The following is a 22,274-nucleotide window of genomic DNA, read 5'->3' as shown; positions in this document are numbered from 1 at the left end:
AATTATCATAACTGCTAACATTTTTACATTATAACATAATAAATACAGTGACAATTAGATTCTTTGGAGTATTTTTAAAATAGTTCTGAATTAGTTCGTAATATTTGTAAATACTACTTGTAAAGCTTCTTAAGATGGATCTGCCCCTTTGAAGAGAGGAAGAATTAAACATGCAAGCCTTAATTCAAAATTGAATTCTTATTTTAACTTCATATGCTTTCAATTGAAATATGATTTGATTCCAATTTGAAATACTTTTTAATATCCACTAATTATGGAAATCTACAGGCAGTTTCAGTTTTGGCAAAAGGAGATGACTAACATCCCTGTGACTAGAAAATCTGAGTTTATACTGGTATTAAGGCATATATATTGTATATAATATTTTTTATACTAAATGCATATTGTGTGTGTGTGTGTGTGTGTCATGTACTGATAAAAGATATTTTAACTTTTAATATTTGGATTAGGAAACATTACCTCATAATAAATTAGCAAAGCATAAGCAAACTATGCATAAATTTCAGATAAATGATGCATATATATAATAAATCAGTTAAATTATTTAAAAACAAATCTGTACATTACAATATAATACATTTAGATCCTGATTTTATTGTGAGATGAGTTAGTTGTGGGCATTTAAAATAATCATATTCTGTCAGCTGTTAAAAAAAAACTATCCTAAATGGCAACAATTTTACTTTACAACAGAATGCTGTGGCATTAAGTACAAAAAAGGACATGTATGAATGCATAACATATTACCTCATGTTACTATCTTAACTTTACTGACCTGAAGTAGTGTTGGCAGGTAGGGACACCCTACAGTTTCTATAATGCAGCCAGCAAGTACATGTACAGAAAAATCAAAAAAAAAAAAAAAAAAACCCTTTCATTTGTACTTAAATAGGAATAATATCTTTGGCTGCACTGGATTATATAGTTCATTTACACCAGTTTCTCCTTTTTTTCCAAGGGACCAATAATTGTTAAGTAAATCAGAGTGAGCAATAACTTTTTAGAGAATACAAACATAAGCTGCATGTTTCTTTCATGCCTCCAGAGGTTTCTTCCATTTATACTGCCAGGCATATATTTATTTTGAAAGATACCGGAAATGGTCTAGGCACCACAGTAGTTGATTTCAAATTCTTGGTTTGTAAGTTAATGCAACATGAAAAGTATGTATATCAACTTCTGTACAGTCCTGTTCTGTGATCCCATGACACGAGGATAATTTCTGAGATGACAGTTGTGAACCTGAGCTTGAACATGCTGTACCTGAACCCATTTTGAGTGGACTACTTATAAGTGGCACAGTTGTAATGGCAGTGGCCAAAGGAGTCTTGCTTTCGGAACATAATTCTGTGGCTGAGGGTATACACCCTGAGGAAGCACTTGTACAACCATGGCTACTCAATTTACTACCACAACCATTTCCATTTTCTTTATCTTGTTTGCTTTTGCTTGAAGAACGACGCACTAACCTTTTTTCTTTACTAGAAGTCCTTCTCACAAGCTGCCTTTCACTACTGCTAGAAGCTACTATTGTTCCAGTTGCTGAATTGGAAGATATTGAGGATGAAGCAGATGCCCTTTTCCCATCTTCTGTCTTTAGTATCTAAGAAAAAAAATTAAAAAATTTTATTCAGCTGGAAAGTTCTGTGACTTACTCTCCCAAATCAAAGTTATGCATATAAGGAGACACAGTAAAAACTGCTTTTGTTAAGTTTTGATATTAAATTTTAATTTTTAAACTTTGAAAGTACATTTATAATCAAATACACAATGCATAATTGTTGGCGAAGCATATATAAAGCACAATTTGCTTGATTGTAACTTCACATTTTTTTTTTTTTTTGTTTGTTTGTTTGTTTTTGCTTAACAAGCATTCATTGGGGCAGATGGAATTTCAGGTCCCCAGAGTGGTATAGTACAATGCTGGACAGACAGGGCACAAGGAATGGCCAACGACTTGAAGAGTTCCTTGCAAATTCACCATTAGCCATCCTCAATTAGCCACATAACTTACCAACTTTCTGCAATACACTCTGGGAGTCCACGATTGTCATCACTTAATAGCACTTAATCACAGCAGGAGTTCTGTGACTCGGGGGAGAACTGAGGGGGCATTCTCCAACGCATCACAGCCTAAATAAATGTGCAACTTGTGAAATGTTTGCCGAACTCTCTGGAACGGAACATGATATTGCCATTGGGGAAGTCTTTGTGTGTGCACGATGTAAGGAGTGTAAGGAAATCAGGCGACAACTCAGCGTTGTTATGGGCCTATATGAGAGTTTGAAGGACAGGGTGGATGCCCTCGAAAGATCTAAATTGAGTGGCCCATCAAGCTCTCAGCTGCCCACATCAACGCCAGAGCTTGCACTTGGTCATCACGCAACACAGCGGCAACCCCCAAGGCAGAATGTGCTGGTCCCACAGGAACTAGTAGTTGTTGGTGACTCTATTGTCAGGGAAACGGGTAACATGCTTTGTAAAAAAGGATAGGTGGAACAGGACCAGGGTATGTCTGCCAGGGGCAAAGGTTGATGATATATAGTAAATGCTAGAAGTATAGTAAATAAATTTGATGAATTTGAAGTGTTGGTCAAGAAATCAAAGGCGGATATTGTTGGGATAGCAGAGACGTGGTGTCACACAGATATAAGGAATGCTGAACTGGAATTTGGGGAGTACAATGTGTACAGAAAGGATAGACAGGATAGAAAGGGAGGAGGTGTTATGCTGTTAATCAAGAAAAACATAGAATCAAAAGAAGTGCATCCAGTTGATATAGATGAACAGTGCACTGTTGAGTCAGTCTGGTGTGACATAAGCACTGCAAAAGCAAAAATAAGAGTAGGAGTGTGTTATAGGCCTAATGACTCGAATGAGTACAATGAACAATTGTACAGAGAAATAGAGTGGGCTAGTAAATCGGAATGTCTTATAATGGGGGATTTTAACTTCCCAGATATTGACTGGAACTTGTGGGTGGGTCACTCAAACACTAGTCAGACATTTGGGGATTTATTGGATGATTGTTTTCTACAGCAGCATGTTTGAGAGGCAACCAGAGAGAGTAATACTCTTGATCTGGTTATCAGCAGTGATCATTCGTGTATTAAGAATTTGCAGATAAAGGATCCACTAGGTGGCAGTGATCACAGTGTATTGGTATTGGTATGATTATTTCTGGCGCAAGGTTGATTGATTGATTGATTGGTTTGGTTTTTTATGGCGCATTGGCAGCTGTGGCCATAATGTGCCAAGACTAGGTAACTGGCGCAAGGGCTACTTAGGCTATATTGCGCCTATAAACAAGATGAGGATTACACAGTGTCTGTAAAAACAGTTAGAACCAATTATACAGATGTATCCATTTTAAGAAGCAGAAAAATTCCAGGAGATTTGCATCATTACCTATGAGCTGTTGGAGTGTCAAAGGTTTTTGAAGATTTTGGAGGTTACTGAATGAGGCTTTTCGGGCATCAGTTTATAAGGTACAATCAACGAGAATGTGCTTTATTGTGAGAACAGAGTTGAAGTGCGTACACTGCGGAGGATCGTTTCCTGTAAGAAGGAAAATATGTGTGAGCTGATGTGCCCGATTCGTGCTCTAGCCAGGATGACTTCTTCCTTTCTATTTACGCAAAAACTGGAAGCCCATAACTGTGGTTCAGGTTTTATTTCACTGAGCTTGTTATTCGGCTGAGATTGCCACAGAAGTGTCCATTGTTCCTTACATGTATTTCTTATATGGGATCTGTAGTCCATATATGGAACATAGTAATCTGGCGATGCTATGTTGGATGCTATGTTGGCTGCATAGTCTGCTTTTTCATTCCCTGATATCCCAGTGTGGCCTGGGATCTAGCAAAAGATGACTACTTGCTGGCGATCATGGATATGCATTAGATGAGCTTTTATAGCTTTTATTAAGGGATGCGTTGCTGAGGAAGAATTTTGCAAGGCTAAGATTGAATTCTGTGAGTCAGTATATATTACACTTTTTGGGATGGACAGGTGAAGAATGTTTTCTAAGGCAAGCTTGATAGCACATAATTCAGCTGTATAACTGCTGCATTCGGTGGGAAGTGAAGCAGAGATAGTGTTAAAGGGAAAGACAGCTGCAGCACCGACTCTATTATCAGACTTGGATCCATCAGTGTATACTTGCGTAAAATTTGGGTAATTTTGTGTGTGAGCAGTATGCATTTGCTGTATATTGGTATTTGCAAGTGAATGTTTTCCCCAGTTTAGGAAATAGCTGTCACAGGATGGTTTAATAAAAGACCATGGAGGATCTGAACTGTTCAGATCATGGAGGATTTTGTCCAGATAATTCCTGTAATCTGATGCCAGTAGGTTGAACTGCTCTAGGTTTATTTCAGTAGTACATTGTGAACTGTGGATCATTAAGTATTGGCCAATTGGGGTGAGAAGGCAGACTTTGAATTTTGGCTGCATAGTTCAGAAGTAACATCTTTCTCCTGAGGCTGAGCGGAGGTTCATGGGCTTCGATATAAAGACTTTGCACTGGCGATGTTCTGTAAGCACCTACGGCAATCCTCAGGGCAGAATGTTGAATAGGGGCAAGACGTGCTAGCACGCTTTCCCTAGCAGAATAATACACCGGGGCAAGATCTGATTAGGGCTCTGTACAAGTGAAGTAAGGTGTATCGACCTGCACCCCATGATGTAGAAGAGATAATTCTTAATAAGGTCATTTTTTTCTGGCAAGCAGTCTTTAGATGTGTGATATATTCTGAGAAGTTCAGTTTATTATCAAAAATCAGACCAAGGAGACAAATGCTATCCACCACTGTGATGGGATGATTTGTTAGTTGTACCTCTGGATCTGGATGCATCTTTTGTTTATTACAAAAGTGAATGACTCTAGATTGCTGATAGGATAATCGGTAACCATTCTGTGTCATCCATAGCTCAATATTATTTATAGATGTTTGCAGCTGCCTTTCAATAAAGCTCATGTTTTGTGAGCTGCAAGAGACAGTCAGATCATCAGCATAGAGGTATGAATTTACAGCTTTTGGAATATCTTTTGTCATCTGATTTATTCTAATTGCAAATAAGGTTGCACTGAGTACAGAGCCCCGAGGGACTCCTTCTTCTTGTATGTATGTTTGCGAAAGGACTTGCCGATAGCGAACTTGAAAGGTTCTGTGTTGTAGGAAATTCTGTATGAAATAAGGTAAGTGTCCTCTCAGGTCCAGGGAATGAAGATCTCTCAGGATACCAAACCACCAAGTGGTGTCAAAGGCCTTCTCTATGTCGAGACATACCATTACTAGATGTTTATTTTTGATAAACGCATTCCTGATATTTGTTTCTGCTTTGATCATGAGATCTAGAGATGATCGGTGTTTTCGGAAACCAAATTGATTGTCAGAGATAATATTTTGGGAATCAAGATACCATGTTAGTCTACGGTGTATCATTTTTTCTATGGTTTTACTTAAGCAGCTTGTGAGCGAAATGGGTCTGTAATTGTTCAGAATAGAATGATCTTTCCCTGGTTTGGGTATCGTCAGTACAAAAGCATGACGCCAGAAGCTGGGGAAGGAATGCTCCATAAATATGCGATTGTAGAAGGTCGGTAGCGAAGATAATGATTTATTGTCTAGATGTTGTAGCATTATGTAGTATATTCCATCCGGGCCAGCAGCACTGTTCTTAGCGGTGGATAAAGCTTCTTCAAGTTCTACCAAAGTAAGTGCCATATTGTATTGGAAAGAGGATGTAGTTCTAAATTTTGGATGGGATTTTTCCGCTAAAGCTTTAATATTTTGAAATGATGGATCATATGCCGTAGAGTCAGACAACTGTGAAAATACCAGCCCTAGAGCATTTGCAATCTCTGCAGGATAGCTCCTGTCCATTCATGGTGAAAAGTGGGGATGACAAAGGGGAAATTTACCATTTAATTGTTTTTTTCTCCAAATAATTCTTACATCGGTATTTTTATTAATTGTAGTTGCGAATCGAACCCAAGAGTCTCTTTTTGCTTTCTTTCTAATATGACGGGCTTTAGCTCTAATTTTCTTGTAATTTATAAGATTAGTGGTGGTAGGATGTTTGCGGAATAAATTCCATGCATGATTTTTTTCTTTTTTTTATATTCTTACAGTCCTCGTTCCACCAATAATTTCTGGTTCTACGAGTGCTTGACTTTGACTGTGTGATGGCAGTGGATGCAGCTGCTAGAATCTGTTTTGTAATATGGTCGGCAACGGTGTCAATCGGATGAGATTTGATGATCTGATTGTCGAAGGATACGTTAGTGGTATACTTTGCCCAGTCTGCCTTGGAAAATTTCTATTTTGTGTGAGTTTCTGAAGGTATGCAGTGTGACGTTTCAATTTTACATATTATAGGGTAGTGGTCACTGTTGAGTGACCACTACCCTATAATCCAGACATCCAGACATCCAGAGCTGTCCACTGGATACTAGGGAAAAGGATTGGAGAGCAGATAGAGAGATCTATTGAAGAGACTGTTCCTGTTGGTAGGTGGAGGTAAGTTGGTGAATCAGTATTTAATATGGTTAAATTTCGTCTTTCAATAAGCATTTCAATGATTTTTCCTCGTCCATCTGTATTGGAAGAACCCCACAATGGATGGTGTCCATTGAAGTCACCCAATAAGCAGAAAGGGGTTGGTAACTGCTGAATGAGATCTTCAAGTTCATGTATGGTACAAGGGCGACTGGGTGGCAGGCAGATTGAAGCAAGTGTTAGGGTAACGCCAATGGCTATTCGTGTGGCAACAATTTCAACAGTGGTTTGCAACTGAATGTTTTTGCAGGGTACTCTTCCATCTATAAGTATCGCTACCCCTCCGTGAGCATTATTAATAGCAGGTCTGTCTTGCCGAAAGAGAGAGTAATTTTTTATTGAAGTAGACACCTGAGGTGTTAAATATGTCTCTTGTAAACAGATTCCAATTGGTTTATAACGCTTAATTATCTCGTGGATGTTGTCGATATTGCTGCAAAAGCCTCTACAGTTCCATTGGATGATGTTTTTCATTGTTTGGATTTAAATGAAGAAGCTGTGTCTGTCTGCTTTTTGGAAATCTGTTTCTGTCGGTCAATTTTTATTTTGTCTCTCTTTGAAAATATTGGTCTGGCCTCTATTACATCTTCTGGATGAATGTCCAGAATGGTTTCCGTTTCTTCATGAGAGCAAGTCTCATTTGTGTCCATGAAGAAAGATTCAGCATGCTGCTTGTTACCGGGATCAGAGTTTTCTGTTTGAGTAGATCTTACAGGAATTGTAAGAGTAACAGGAAGTATCGTGACTGGTGTGTTGTTAGATCTATTAGAAGTCTGTTGCTTTGAGGACTGAGGTACAGTGGAGAGTAAAGTTCGAGGCCATTCAGAAATAGAGATGCTTGGCAGGATTGAAGTATCTGTTTGAACTGATATTGAGTGAAATTTTTGAGCAGCGTCGGCATATGTACGTTTTGGCATCGGTATTAGTTGCTGTAATTGTTTTCTGGCTTCGGAAAAAGAGACTTTCTTTTCTATCTTGTATTTTTGGATTTTCTTCTCATATTTCCACCGATAACATGTTTTTGAGAAGGCTGGGTGATTGCCTTTACAATTAGGGCAAAGTGAGGACTGATTTACAATCGGCTTGGGCATGTTCCTTCGATCCACAGTTATGGCATACTGCATCACCTCTACAGACAGTTTGGGAATGTCCAAATTTTTGACATTTATAACACCTTAGCGGGTTTGGGATATACGGGCAAATGTAGCAGTTCAAATACCCGGCTTTTACTGATGATGGTAGGTTGGGTGAGCTAAATGTCAGTATGATACTGCGAGTTGGAATAAGTTCGCCATCTTTCTTAATCATAATTCTCTTCGCTTGTATGACCTTCTGATCCTGCAATTCGTTGACAATTTCCTCTTCTGAGATAACACTCTTGGAGGTATTGAGTGTTGTGTGTGGTGCCACCTTATCAGGGATTCCATTGAATGTTGTGAGCTTGAGAAGGTACTCTGAATGTTTAGAGCTTGTAGTCTCAACCAATAGATCACCAGATTTGAGACGGCACACCATTTTGGGGGATGTTTGTTTGTTATTTGGTTTTTAGGAGCATTAGCAACTAAGGCCATATTGCTCCGGGATATGCAGTGGTCATTCCCTGACCTTTCCGCATCCTCCGTATTTGGTGGTGACGGGCTCGAACCCCGGTCTAATCAAGAAGCGTATGCTACGCACTGCTGCTCCTTCCCACCTGGCTACGGAGGCGCCTCATTTTGGGGGAACCTGCTACATTTTCCAGACACTTTTGTATGAGGAATGGCGATAGATTGCCTAGGGCCTGGTTCGTTAAGGAATGCAGGATCAGGAAACTCGGATGTTCTATTAGGGAATCATCCATCTTCAGTCTCTTTCGGTTGGTTTTGTCATCATTAGGTTGATGCAAATCCTTTGAATTTGGATTTGCTGTCTGAATCGAGGGAAAGTTTTCAAAGTCCATGTTTTGCTCCTTTTGCCCCTGGGGGTTTTTGCTTTACCACCCAGGTTTCCGGCCACGCCACGGGGAGGCAGGAGCAGTGCCACAAGGTGACCAAGCGGCTGAGTTAGGAAGGTAGTATTAATATAAAAAGAAACAGAAAGGTGGTTTTCCTTCCTGGGCCTTTGCCTACTTCTTGTAGTGAGAAAGAGCTACTTTGATTGAGAAATCAAGAAAAACGGTTGTTGAAACAAAAAATAGAACCTATTCGCTGAAAATCTCTTTAGTAAAAATGCTTTTACAGACGCACTAGAATCGCTTGGCCATGGAACGCTTGGCACCCGGGGCCGATCACAGTGTACTCATGTGGGATTTACTTAAAGATATAATTACCATCAGGGGTAAAGGAAAGGGTTTTTGCTTCCATAAAGGTGAGTACAGTGGTCTCCGACAGTTTTTGAATTCTGTACAGTGGGATCAACTGACGATGTTACCAACAGTAAATTCTAAGTGGGAAACATTCAAGGAATTAATCGTGGATGCTACTAAAAGTTTCATACCTATTAAGAAATATTGTTCAAGGTTTAGGCCTAAATGGTTATCTAATGAACTAATGAGACCCTTAACAAGGAAAAAAAATGCATGGGATTTTTTTTATCAAGCATAATAACAAGCATATAAATTATCAAGCGACTCAGAAGCCTATGTCAGATATAAGCTAGTCTGTAATCAGGAGGTTAGGCAGGCAAAGGCAGATTACGAGAAATCCTTGGCAAAAGATGCTAAGAAAAACAGCAAGGATTTCTTTACTTATGTAAACTCTAAAAGGAAGGGGATAAATCTGATTGGTCCACTTGACATCGATGGTTCGACTGTTAATGATCCTGCTTAGATAGCAAACAAACTGAATGGGTATTTTGCATCTACATTCACACATGAGGAATTATTAAGGTTTGAAAATGGCAGAAGGTTATCAAATTGTAGCAGGATACTTAATGATTTTGTAATAACTGAGAGCAAAGTGGAGGAGAAATTGTTGAAGTTAAACATAAGAAAAGCACCTGGGGTGGATGGGATCTATCCAGTTATATTAAAGGAGGCGGCAAAGCAACTAAGCAAACCCTTAGCCATAATTATGAGAGCATCCTTGGACTCAGGGGAGGTTCACAAGGACTGGAGATGTGCAAAGCTATCCCCAATTCACAAAGGGGATCGAAGGGTGACACGAGTAATTACAGACCAGTTAGTTTAACTTCTGTTCAGGGTAAAATAATGGAGTCACTGGTTAAAGATGCATTGCAGGATCATCTAGACAAGACTGCAGCAATAATTCAGACACAGCATGGGTTTGTTAAGGGAAAGTCTTGTCTGACAAATTTGATAGGATATTATGATGTGGTTACAAAGGAACTGGATGCAAAAAATAATTTTGATATCATATATTTAGATTTCAGGAAAGCTTTTGACACTGTTGCGCATGAAAGACTATTGTACAAATTGGAGCAGAATGGTATTAAGGGTAAGTTGTTACAATGGATAAAAGGATGGTTAAGTAGGAGAAAACGGAGGGTGGTAATCAATGGGTGCTGCTCTTCGTGGACTAATGTTATTAGTGGAGTCCCACAGGGTTTAGTGTTGGGTCCACTGTTGTTTTGTATATTTATCAATGATATTGATGAAGGTATATCAGGCTTATTGTCGAAGTTTGCAGATGATACAAAGGTTGGCAGGGTTGTTAATGAATGAGTAAAATGGCAGTGTGCTACTGCAAAAGGATCTAGATAATTTGGGCAGATGGGCTAAGAAGTGGCAACTGAAGTTTAACCTTGACAAATGCAAAGTACTGCATATAGGCAGAAGTAATCCCAGAGAAATGTACCAACTGTGTGGTACTACACTTAAGGTGGTAGAAAATGAAAAAGACTTGAGAGTAATTGTGCAGGCAGATATGAAGTTTTCTTAGCAATGCAGACAGGCTGCCAGGGCAGGTCATGGGGTTTTGTCAATGATATATAGGAATTTTGCTAGCAGGGAAAAGGAGGTGATTATCCCTCTGTATAAGGCAATGGTCTGGCCACGCCTTGAGTACTGCGTACAGGTCTGGAGGCCTCATTTTAGGAAGGATGTAGATTTACTTGAGCGTGTACAGAGAAGGGCAACAAGATTGGTGAGGGGAATGAAGGGATCCTCTTACTAAGAGAGGCTTAAGTTCTGCAAATTGCAGTGGCTGGAGACTAGGCACCTGTGTGGTGATCTGATTGAGGTGTATAAGGATTTGAATGGGTTGAGCACGCTAAATTCTGATGAGATCTTTCCACTTGTTCAGATTACGAACCTAAGGGGGCATAAATTCAAATTAAGAAAAGACAGATGTAGAATAGATGTGCGGAAATTTTCCTTTAGCCTGTGGGTGGTTAATTGCTGGAACAAACTTCCATCTGTCGTTGTGGAAGTTAAAAGGTTGAATAAATTTAAGGAGGAACTGGACAGGCATTTGGAGGGAATGGTGTGTTTTTTTTTTTTTTTTGGCTGATGCTGCATAAGCTCATACACATGCTTTCTTGCATCACATGCCACTACTACTACTACTACTATGGTCACTAGAAGCATCGTAGGCAACCTTACTGGCTGGAGGATTCAGGATTCATGGACTACTCTCTGACCACTGAGCGATAACTTACCAGCTCACAAGATCACTAAACAGACTTCCTATTCCCAGACAACTTCTTCACTGTTATGCAATAAACAAAGTAAACTGGAAACTCTTCAAGGACCACCTGACTACCTCCTCAGGAGAGGCCCTACCAGAACTGTACCAACTGAATAATCCTGACATGCTACAATGACAAGTAACTACAATGATTACCAAAGCAAGCAATGGGGCAATAAAAAGGAAGTTCTCCACCCCCGCACTCCAGAGACTACGCAAATAGATCAACACAAGGGGAAAGGCCTTCCAGTGGGCTCGAAGATCTTGGCCAACTGCTGAGGTGGAGGAGCCCAGGCAATTATACAGTGAGGTGTGAAATACTAACTTGTAAAAAACAGTTTTGGGAGCTGCTTGTCTCCACCACTGGGAACACTGACCCCAGGGAAGTGGTGTATAAAATCAGCACAAATAAGCTTTCCAGAGGGAAGGTCAACATATCTATGAAGACCCCCACAAGGAATAATGGTTACTTCTTTGGAGCAGTCTGTTCATAATATCTTGGATGTCACTTTCCAAATGCATCACCAGTTACACTAGAGCAATTCAGTTTGCCAAGACAATGAAACCTACTACATACATCAGATAGATCCACCCTTTACTGCTGAGGAGCTGTATGCAGCTGCTGAAATGATCTGAAACAAGAAATGTTCAGGATTGACCTGCTAGAGCTTGAAATTGTAAAGAAGGCTGTGGAGTATGCACCGGAGCTCATATTAAGCCTTTACAACTGCTGTCTCCAAACTGGAAGATATTCCAAAGACTGGAAAATAGCTAAAGTCAATCTTAAAGAATCCCACCAAGTTGCCAGAACTGCCAGACTCCTATAGGCTGAGAGTCTTCCTATCAGTCCTAAGTTCAATAGAATTCAACATCACTACCCAAATGCCAACCTTCCTTCACCAAAGCAATATGGTTTCAAGTTTGGGTGTTCCACAGTCGATGCTCTTCAAAACCTCCTTATGGCTGCTGCAGCAACACAGATAACAAATACTTTCCGGTTATCTCCATTGATTTCGCCAGGGCACTCAACTCGCTCTGGTGGCCAAGTGTCCTTGATCGTCTCCGGAAAGCAAATTTACCAACAAACCTCTTTAGCATCATTAAAACCTATTTCTCCAACAGATCTGTATCTATCAATGCACCAGTATAGAAACTCAAAAGGCAGGTTTACAGGGACTGTCGCCAGGGTTCTATCCTCTTGTGGAATATTGTCATGGGTGATTTTCGCCACATTGATCTGGGTGAGGTTGGTTTGCAAGCTTTTGCAGATGACCTCATACTCACTGTTGCTGGCAACACTAGAGTACAGCTTGAGAACATGGTAAACCACTCTATCTATCCCAATGAAGGGTACTCTAAATGTCTGATGGAGACCAAAAATAAAAATTGAAGGTATAACGGTTAAACTAACACAGCTAAAATATCTTGCATCCTCGATCCAAAACTGTCATTTCAACCACATCTTAAATATCTGAGAGCAAAGATCAAAAATTATGCCGCCCTGATTGCCAGTCTCATGACATGATTGGGGACTGAAACAGCACACTCTGTCATTGTTTTACAAGGACATATACATATATCCCAGCTATTACCTATGCTTCTGGTATCTGGTTCACAAAGGCCACAATCACAACAAACAGGAAGACCCTTGAAACCATTCAGTGTTCAATCCTCTTAATCATCACCCATGCCTATTGCACAGTTAGCACCCATGCACTACAGATGTTGGCAGGTGCCCTTTCACTCGAGTCGGAGATTGTCCGCTGTGAACTTCTATACCAACTGTCCAAAGGGATCCCTTATACCTTCTGACGCTTCACAGTGAACTTGCCAAACAGCTGCAGAGCAGAAAAGAAATGCCGTGTTACCCATCTGCAGCAGGTATGGCAAGAAAGATGGACAAATTCACCTAAAGGAAAAATCACGTGAAAATTTATCCCTGACATTGGCGAGTTCTCCCCTTGGGTTCTTCCCCAGACTGTACCCCAACTTTTCTCTTGACCGGACACAGATCTATTAAAGGCAAACTCTCCTTGCCGGGCATTGAAGAGGACTTGACCTGTTGCTGTAGGGACTGGAAAGTGGGCAACACCTGATGTATGATGGTCCATTATATGAAGAACTACGATGCATCTTCATTACTAGGCCAACATACCTATCAATAAACCAAGAGAACCATCTATTAGACTCTGAAGAGGATTACAGTCTTCACATGCTTCATGCAGGACCTCTTCACATGACGAAAAACCCAGCAAGTGGCCAACAGAGGAAATAATAATCAATCATAAAAAAGTATCTAAATTAGACTCTTGTATATACCTGACTGGACAAAACCCAACCTTGAAGAACCTATACAGGACTTGTCCTACTCTAAGATTGCCTTGGCCTCATGGTGAACTGTACTGAGCTCCCTTGCTTAGTAGGTTTTGATTCTTGATCCCTTACCCTACTCGCCTCATGGGGATTCTTTCCTCTATGTCACCATCTTTCTTGGGGATTCTTTCCTCTATGTCACCAATATTTCTACCTTTCCCTTCCAACTCAGCACTGCTCCCAAACTCTTATTTTTTATTTATTTATTTTTTTTAACTTGGTCTCCATCCAGGAAGCTCAGGCGACACTGGAGGAGACCAGCCAGAGAAGCAATCTCTACTACTTGGATCACTCCTAGTGGTGTGTACGGGCAATGTGGGGTCCCAACAGGTGCCCCTGCAACCAAGAAGCCAGAAGAACAACAGAACATGGCACAAATCTATATAAATCCACACTTCACACATACTTCATTTACAGAGTACTGTTTTCCTCACAAGAGTAGTAAAGGTGCAGTTGTGGAAAACCACCAATGGCACCTCAGCCCCAAACACTATGTCATCTTTAGAAAAGGAAGGAATCATTAAGTGCCTGAATAAAGATTTGTTTATTCAGGCACTTAATCAGAAATACTGCTGCAGTACGAATTTTATAAAGAGAACTGAGGGATAAGTATAATGTTTGAATATTTTCTTTTGCATGGCTCCGTGGGCATATGAGTAATATTGTACAGTGTACTGCTTTCATTAATCTTACGTAATACAAAGGGTACTAGGAAAGTTTTGCAATACAGCTTTGTTTATTTAATTTTTTCAAAGTAATTCCTCTACATTCAATACACCTCTCCATCCTCCGAAACCAATCTTTAAACCAGTTCTGCCAAGTTTCACTAGGGAGTAAAGCACACTCGTTGTCCCAAGCCCGTAGAAGGTCCTCATCACTGGAAAACCGCCTCCCTTTTAGCTTCATTTTCACATGCGGGAACAGTGCAAAGTCGCAGGGAGCAAGGTCTGGATTGTAGGGAGGGTGCTCAAGAAGTTTCAGTCCTGTCGTGGTCAAATATTCGGTGCAGGCTTTGGCGCGGTGAGCTGCAGCATTATCGTGATGGAGGTACCAGGTGTCCATTCTTGACTTTGGCCGCAGGTTCTTCATAGATCCAATGACTTTAGGCAGGCATTGTTCAGTATACCACTTAGCTGTGACTGTCTTCTGCGTGTCCAAAACGACACGTTCCACAATTCCGCTCGATTTGAAAAATACAGCTATCATTTTCTTCTTTACAGATCGGGATTTTCTGACAATTACTGGTGTGTCGTCATCATCAAAGACCCAAACTTTGTTTTGAGCCTTGGTCGGCAGATCGTAATAGTACAGCCAAGTCTCGTCACCTGTCACGATGTTGTTCACATACCGAGATTGTCCCTTATCAAACTTTTTTAACATCTCCCGGCACCAAGTCACACGTCGTGTCATCTGCCCTTCAGTCAGTTGATACGGCACCCAGAGAGAACAAAGTTTCTTCACGTGCAAATGATCTTGCAGAATCGAACGAATTGCTGGTGCATTTAGGCCCAAAGTATCCTCTGTCTGTTGGTAGGTCACTCGCCTGTTTTCGTCAAGCATTTTCCTCACAGCACTAACGTTTTCCTCCGTAACTGACGTTCGTGGCCTTCCCGGCCTCTCAGAATCCTCCAGAGTGAAATTTCCCCTTTGGAATTCTCTATACCACCTGAATATCGTTGTACGATGTGGACAATCATCATCTAGTGCAAGAGTCATTTCTTCTAAGCACTGGTCTATGGTTAAACCACGCACGAAATTATACCGCAAAACTGTCCTTATCTCATTTCGTGACCACGATGCCATCGCAAGCACTTTACACTCTCACTACTAATGAATAACTGAGCCCATCGACTTGGCGCAGCGGCTACTATGCACGTATGAACATGTCTCAACATGCAGCAACAAGCAGCTTCCTGTGATTCATTGTTGCGTCATATTGCAAAACTTTCCTAGTACCCTTTGTATATTGCAATAGTGGCTGGGAATAGTAGAATGCTATTACTGTAGTACTAGTGTGTCACATAGTGTTACTGGTAGTTTAGTGCTGTATACAAATTAGATATTTTTAAATTATACCTAGGAACAGCAAAGTATATGACCCAGAGTAGTGAGGACTCCTTGGCTCAGGGGAAGGGGGGAGAATTGCTGAAGGTGGCTCTACAAATCAAGGCTTTATTGCACATGTACTGTGTGTGGTATGTAGGCAGACCTGACTGTAGCTGGACATAATGCCACTGTACATGTGTGTATGTACACTAGCATGTACATGTGTGTCTGCACATGTACATGCTAGGTTCAGAGAGAGAGAGAGAGAGAGAGAGAGAGAGAGAGAGAGAGAAAATTAAATAGAAGTTTAGCATTTTGTTGGATGAATGAGTTTGTCAATGCCCTGAAAAGAATTAAATTAGGGGACTCATCAGGCACATAGCTGCCTACTTTAATTTTGGAATTACTCTCATGCAACTGGGTGCATGGACGGATCACACCATGAGCAGAATGTCCTTGAGGTTGTCACAGACATTCTCTCAGATATGCCAGACAACCTGTACTTGCTACCTGGGAGTCTGAAATGCTGATGGAACTGATATTCGGGTGACAAGTTGACCAATTTCGGTGAAGTCTGGACGGTCTGTGACAGCCAAATCCTCTGCTTGCACCTTCACAATGGTGGGACTTTTAGTAATCCTGGGTATAACCTCCATGCACAAGTACATGGTGGATGACCACCCAGGTGTGAACCAACGAAAACAGGGGTCGAGGTGTGGCATCCACACCACATGGAGGAATGCCGCCCCTCTATGTTACCAGGCAATACTAGGTGGTAGATGACTCTCATCAACCGGTGAAATACCACCACTTTGCTTATTGGAAGCTTGAAGTGGTGGAACCCATGTTTAGTCTCTAGAGCTACGTTCTGGTCAACCCTTCCCTATCTCTTCCATCATGCAGTATGATTGATGAGTTTTGAGGTTATGATAAACGTCGTGGCGAGATCCAATATTCCTTACATTTCGAGGGTCCAGCTCTAAAACGGTGTTCGCAGGCCGACCGCTAGTTAGTACACCGGACTGAACCTATTGGTAACTCTCTAGGAGGCTTCCGGATCAGCTAGTGTATAATCTTGCTACCTCTACTCTGCCAGAGAGTGACTGGAGGGAGTCCGAGTAGTGTGGATACAGGGAGCATTGTCGAGGCCATGTTATGTCAAGGATCTGGGTATATTCTTACTATGTGTACACCATATCCAAAAATTTCATTACTTCATACAGCATGTCCCACCCACTTTTTCTTACTATTGAATACACCATGAATTGTCAAACTAATAGAGGAAGCTTATCTGCGAAAAGATTTAAACCTCCCAAACACTTCCTAATTCATTTCACAAATATACGTGGTCTTAATTCCAATCTCAATGATGTCCATTTCTACTTGCAGTCTGCCAAACCCCGTGTACTTTTTCTGACAGAATCTCAGTTATTGGGTGATTCACCTACTGCTCATCTCAGATGCCCAACTTATTCGCTGTATGATTCCTTTCGCCTCAAAGGTGGTACTTGTGCTTATGTCCATTCTGATATTCCCTGTCAGAGACTTGGAAATTTGGAATCTCCTCTCTTTGATCTTCTCTGGCTTAAAATCTCTCTACCTCATTGTGTCAAATTCATCTGTTGTCTCTACCGTTCTCCCAACTCCACTAATCACTTGGAGCTCTTTGACTTCCTCTCTTTGCAACTTGACTTTCTCCAGTCCAACTTTCCTAACAGTGAGGTAATTTTCCTTGGTGATTTAAATGTTCACAACACCAGCCGGCTTCCATTTTCTAGTCACACCGACCCAGCTGGTTGAGATGCTGAGGCTTTTGCAATTACTAATGACCTTGCACAGATGGTTCATTTACCAACAAGAATACCAGACAATCCTAATCATACAGCCAACACGCTTGATCTTTTTCTCGCAAACAACCCTTCTAAGTACACGGTCAAAGTGAGAGGTCCATTAGTCACTTCAGATCACAACTTGGTGATTGTCTCTTCTCCAATGCAGCCTTTATCTCATGGCTATTCCCAACTTCGTGTTGTTTGGCATTACAAGAATGCAAAATGAAATGCCCTGCGAGATTTCTTTTCTTCTTTTTCTTGGTCGGATTACTGTTTAAAAACTTTTGATGTCAACGTTTGCTTAGATCATGTCAGTGAAATTATTCTTGCAGGAATGGAATCCTTTATCCCACACTCCACTTTAAAATCTCGTCCTTTATCTAAACCTTGGTTTTCCAATAAATGTACTAAGGCTGTTCAAGAGAAGAATGTTGCATATCATAATTGGCTTGTTTCTAATTCTTCAGTTTCATTTTCTGTCTACACCAAAAGGCGCCTCCGTAGCCAGGTGGGCAGGAGCGGCAGTGCATAGCACACACTTCTTGATTAGACCAGGGTTTGAACCTGTAACCACCAAATACAGGAGATGCAGAAAGGTCAGGGAATGACCACCCCATATCCTCGGAGCAATATGGCCTTAGTTGCTAATGCTCCTAAAAACCAAATAACAACCTACACCAAAGCTCGCAACAATTGTACAGCAGTTATTACTCGTCCTTTATCTAAACCTTGGTTTTCCAATAAATGTGCTAAGGCTGTTCACAAGAGAAGAATGTTGCATATCATAATTGGCTAGTTTCTAATTCTTTAGTTTCATTTTCTGCCTGCACCAAAACTCGCAACAATTGTAAAGCAGTTATTAATCAGTCCAAACTAGAGTTTGAACAGGCTAAGAATAGAAAGCTTGCTTCTTGCCCTAATGATAGCCGAGTATTCTGGTCTCTTGCCAAAGCTATTGGCCACAACGTTTGCCCATCTCTGCTCCCACCTCTGTCCAAACCAGATGGTTCTGTTGTCACTTCAGCCAAGGATAAAGCTGACTTGCTAGCATCCCATTTTGTTTCCAACTCATGTATTAATGATCTTGGTAAAACACCTCCCACCATTCCCAACATGCTCCATTCAATGCCTCCTGTGGTGTTCTGTCAATAGGATGTCAGAAGGATTTTGACAAATCTTGATTCTAAGAAAGCTCCAGGTCCTGATGGTATTTCTCCACTTGTTCTCAAAACCTGTGCTCATGAACTTACTCCTATTCTTTGTTGCCTTTTTTCACTTTCTTATTCCAAAAGTGTTTTTCCTTCTGCTTGGAAATTTGCTCATATCCAGCCAGTTGCTAAAAAGGGTGACAAATCCCTCCCATCCAATTATTGTCCCATTGCAATTACTTCTACTCTTTCTAAAGTAATGGAGAAATCAATCAACCGCCAACTCTTAAACTACCTAGAAACCTTCCATCTGATCAACGATTACCAGTATGATTCCATCAGTGTCGATCCACTGGTAATATTCTTGCTTATGTTAACCATTTATGGACTAATTCAATGGAAAAGTTCGGTGAAACACAAGCAGTTGCTCTTGACATCTCAAAGGTTTTCAATCGTGTTTGGCATAAAGGTCTTCTAAACAAGCTTCCATCTTATGGTTTGCCAACTGTTTTTAGTAATTGGTTATCCAGTTTTCTCTCTGATCGCTCACTGAGGGTGATGGTAGATGGCTCTCTGTCTTCTAACTTTTCCACTAATGCCGGTGTCCCCCAAGGTTCAGTTCTTTCCCCCACTCTTTTCCTCTTGTATATTAATGACCTTCTTCCATTTACTGGAAATCCTATCCATAGTTTTGCCGATGATAGCACATTGCATTCTACTTTCCATTTTGAGAAACCTTGCCCTGCTTAATCAGCTTCAATGTCTCGAAAATCTGCAACCAATTCCTTAAATGCCGATCTTCAGGTAATTCTCCAGTGGGGCAATGACAACTTAGTTGATTTCAACCCTTCTAAAACTCAGTCTTGTCTTATATCTCGCAAAAAGGATTCTTCTGATCCTATGCTTATCTTTAGTGACACTCCAATTTCTAGGCAAAATGATATATCTCTTTTGGGGATTACCCTGACTTCTAATCTCTCTTGGCACAAGCACATTACAAATATTGCTTCCTCTGCATCTAAAAAACTTGGTTTTCTCTTTTGCTGTCGGTGTTACTTTTCTTCTAAACAGCTGCTCACTCTATATAAATCGCAAATCCGCCCTGCCATGGAATATTGTTCCTACATCTGGGGTGGTGCCCCAAAACCTCTCTCAGGCTTATTGATTCCATTCAGAAGAGGGCAGTTAGGTTAATTAATGATTCATCTCTAACAGAGTCTCTCCACTCGCTGTCTCATAGACGTACTGTTTCTGCTGCATGCCTCTTCTACAGATACTTCCATGGGCAGTGTTCTTATGAATTGGCTTCTATAATTCCCGCTCTCTCTTTTAAAACAGTCCGAACATGTGCCGCCACCAGCCAACATCCATTTACTGTCCAACTTCAAACTCACAGAACCAACTTTTCATCTTCCTTGTTTATTCATTCAACTGCTGTTTTCTGGAACAAATTTCCTTAATACGTATTTCCTGAAAATTACAGTCTACAGAAGTTCAAGTCCAATGTCAACAAATATCTTCTTTCATATTCTCAACCTCCAACACAAGCACGTTACCAAGTACTATAGATTCTAATACCTCTCATGTTTTTTGGGTTTACATAAAAAAAAAAAAAAAAAAAAAGTGCCGGTTTCAGAGGAGGTAGCTATTCTGTCATCTTAGGGGTACAAAAGGTGATATTGTTGTATATGTTGGTACTAATGATATTAAGCATTCTGAGGCTTTACTTAACATGTACAAGGTGATGTTGAGAAAAAGCCATGAATGAGAGCTGAATATGACGGCTGGAATTATGCCAAAGCATGATAACAGGGGAGTCTATGACAGCTCTGTAAATCAATTGAAATTGGGAATGTGCAGGCGAAGTTTTTACGGCTCCGGCAAATAAAGTTTTTTTTTATATTTTTGCTGTTTTATTGAGTTAAAGGCATATTCATTTATTTTCTAGAAGTAGCTTTATATTCCTAGTATGATACTTAGTTTAATTCTTAACTTTGATACAGATTTTGTAGGTTATTACTTAGTATCGGTAAGGGTATCCAATCCACGTATTTCACAAGTTTTTGCAGCTCCGGCGAACGCTAAGTTTTTAGCTATATTTATCCGCTTTATTGACTTAATTGTTATATTAAATTATTTTCTATAAGTAGCTTATAGGCCTAGTCAAGATACTCGGTTTATTCTGAATTTAGATAGCGAGATTTTGGAAGTTAATTAATACTTATTGTTCGTAGATTTACTGTTCGTAACTTGCCGCCATTGTTATACAATACAGTAATACCCCGACTTACGCGAACTCGGAGTTACGCGGTTCTTGATTTTTTTGTTTGGTGTATATCTAAAATTAGCTTACCAGTGATTTGGAAGTGAAATCATAAAGCTTGGGTGGCAGCTTCCGTTTTTGAGGACTGGTTTGGTCACCACTTCATACCCGAAGTCGAACGGTATTGCAAGTCTAAACAGATTCCATTTAAAGTAATGCTTCTTATTGACAATGCACCCGGACACCCTCCTGCCACCTTAATTAATTTCGACCCACGTGTGAAAGTTGTGTTTTTGCCTCCAAACGCAACCAGCTTGCTTCAACCGTTGGACCAGGGAGTCATCAAAACATTCAAGGCTTACTACACGAGGCGTTCGTTTGTACGTCTGAATGAAACTATGACACAAAATAGTGAGATATCTGTTAAAGACTTTTGGAAACAATTCAAATGTTTTAGATGCCATAAGAATCATTGAAGAATCTTGGGATGAAATTCACAAAAAAAAAACATTGAATGGTGTCTGGAAGAAACTTTGTCCATTTTTTTTTCAAAAACGAGACGAAAACAACGGCAGAAACTGATCATGTCGCTCATGTGATAGAAGAAGTTGTTAATCTTGCCAGGCAATTAGATTTGGAAGTCAATGGTGATGATGTCAACGAGCTGTTGGATTCACATAGTCGGGAGCTGACAATGAATGAGCTCATAGAGATGCTTGAGCAAAACGTATCCGACACTTCAGACCCAGTTCCACCAGAAAAGCACATGACAATTGCAAGCTTGACAGAAGGTCTCAGCTCAATTGAAAAGGGCTTAAAAATTTTAGAAAACAGACTCCAACGAAGAACACGTTATAGCTACAAAGCAAGGAATAAAAAAATTATTAGCTTGCTACGAAGAAATTCTGCGTGAAAAAAAGATGGCGCTGTGTCGTCAGACGAATTTGTTAGATTTTATGAAGCCATCGACATCGAAATAACTTTTTTACGTAACTCATTTATTTTTTTAATAAATGTTTTGTATTAATATGTATAAAGAACTGCAATTTTATTAAACATTTTTTCCTAAACTAGTGTTTTTGTTAGTCCTTGGTCCCAATTAAACAAAATTTATATGTATTTATATGCAAAGTTGTACTCCGACTTACGCGAATTCGACTTAAGCGATTTTCATCAGACCCACCTATCGCGTAACTTTGGGGTATTACTGTACAACGTTGTATCCTGTATTAGATAGTGTTAGGTATAGTATAGTATATAGTATTATCGATTAATCAGTAGAATTTATTAATCTTATTGAGCTTCGTTATCAATTAAATTGTTCTTTAACTAAATACATATAACTTAGATTTTACATATGTAATATTATTAATTAATACATAAGTTGATATGGAAGTTATATA

General features: G+C 40.1%; 1 protein-coding gene across 1 annotated transcript in view; it reads right to left on the bottom strand.

The window, feature by feature from the left end:
- Positions 1-1,147: 1,147 nt before the first annotated feature.
- The window catches only part of RhoGAP71E (Rho GTPase activating protein at 71E), a 358,970-nt gene continuing 337,843 nt past the window's right edge, over positions 1,148-22,274 (bottom strand). Inside the window, exons 13-14 of the mRNA XM_090381175.1 lie at positions 15,713-15,727; positions 1,148-1,223 (exon numbers count right to left, since the gene is read on the bottom strand). Coding sequence (XP_090237301.1) covers positions 1,148-1,223; positions 15,713-15,727 — 91 coding nt within the window. The remainder of the gene's footprint in view (positions 1,224-15,712; positions 15,728-22,274) is intronic.

This window comes from Mastigoproctus giganteus, chromosome 9 (assembly GCF_048544385.1).
Source record: "Mastigoproctus giganteus isolate SK-2022 chromosome 9, ASM4854438v1, whole genome shotgun sequence".
Taxonomy (NCBI): Eukaryota; Metazoa; Arthropoda; class Arachnida; order Uropygi; family Thelyphonidae; genus Mastigoproctus; species Mastigoproctus giganteus.
The sequence above is the reverse complement of the archived record's forward strand: the minus strand, read 5'-3'. Positions and strand labels throughout refer to the sequence as shown.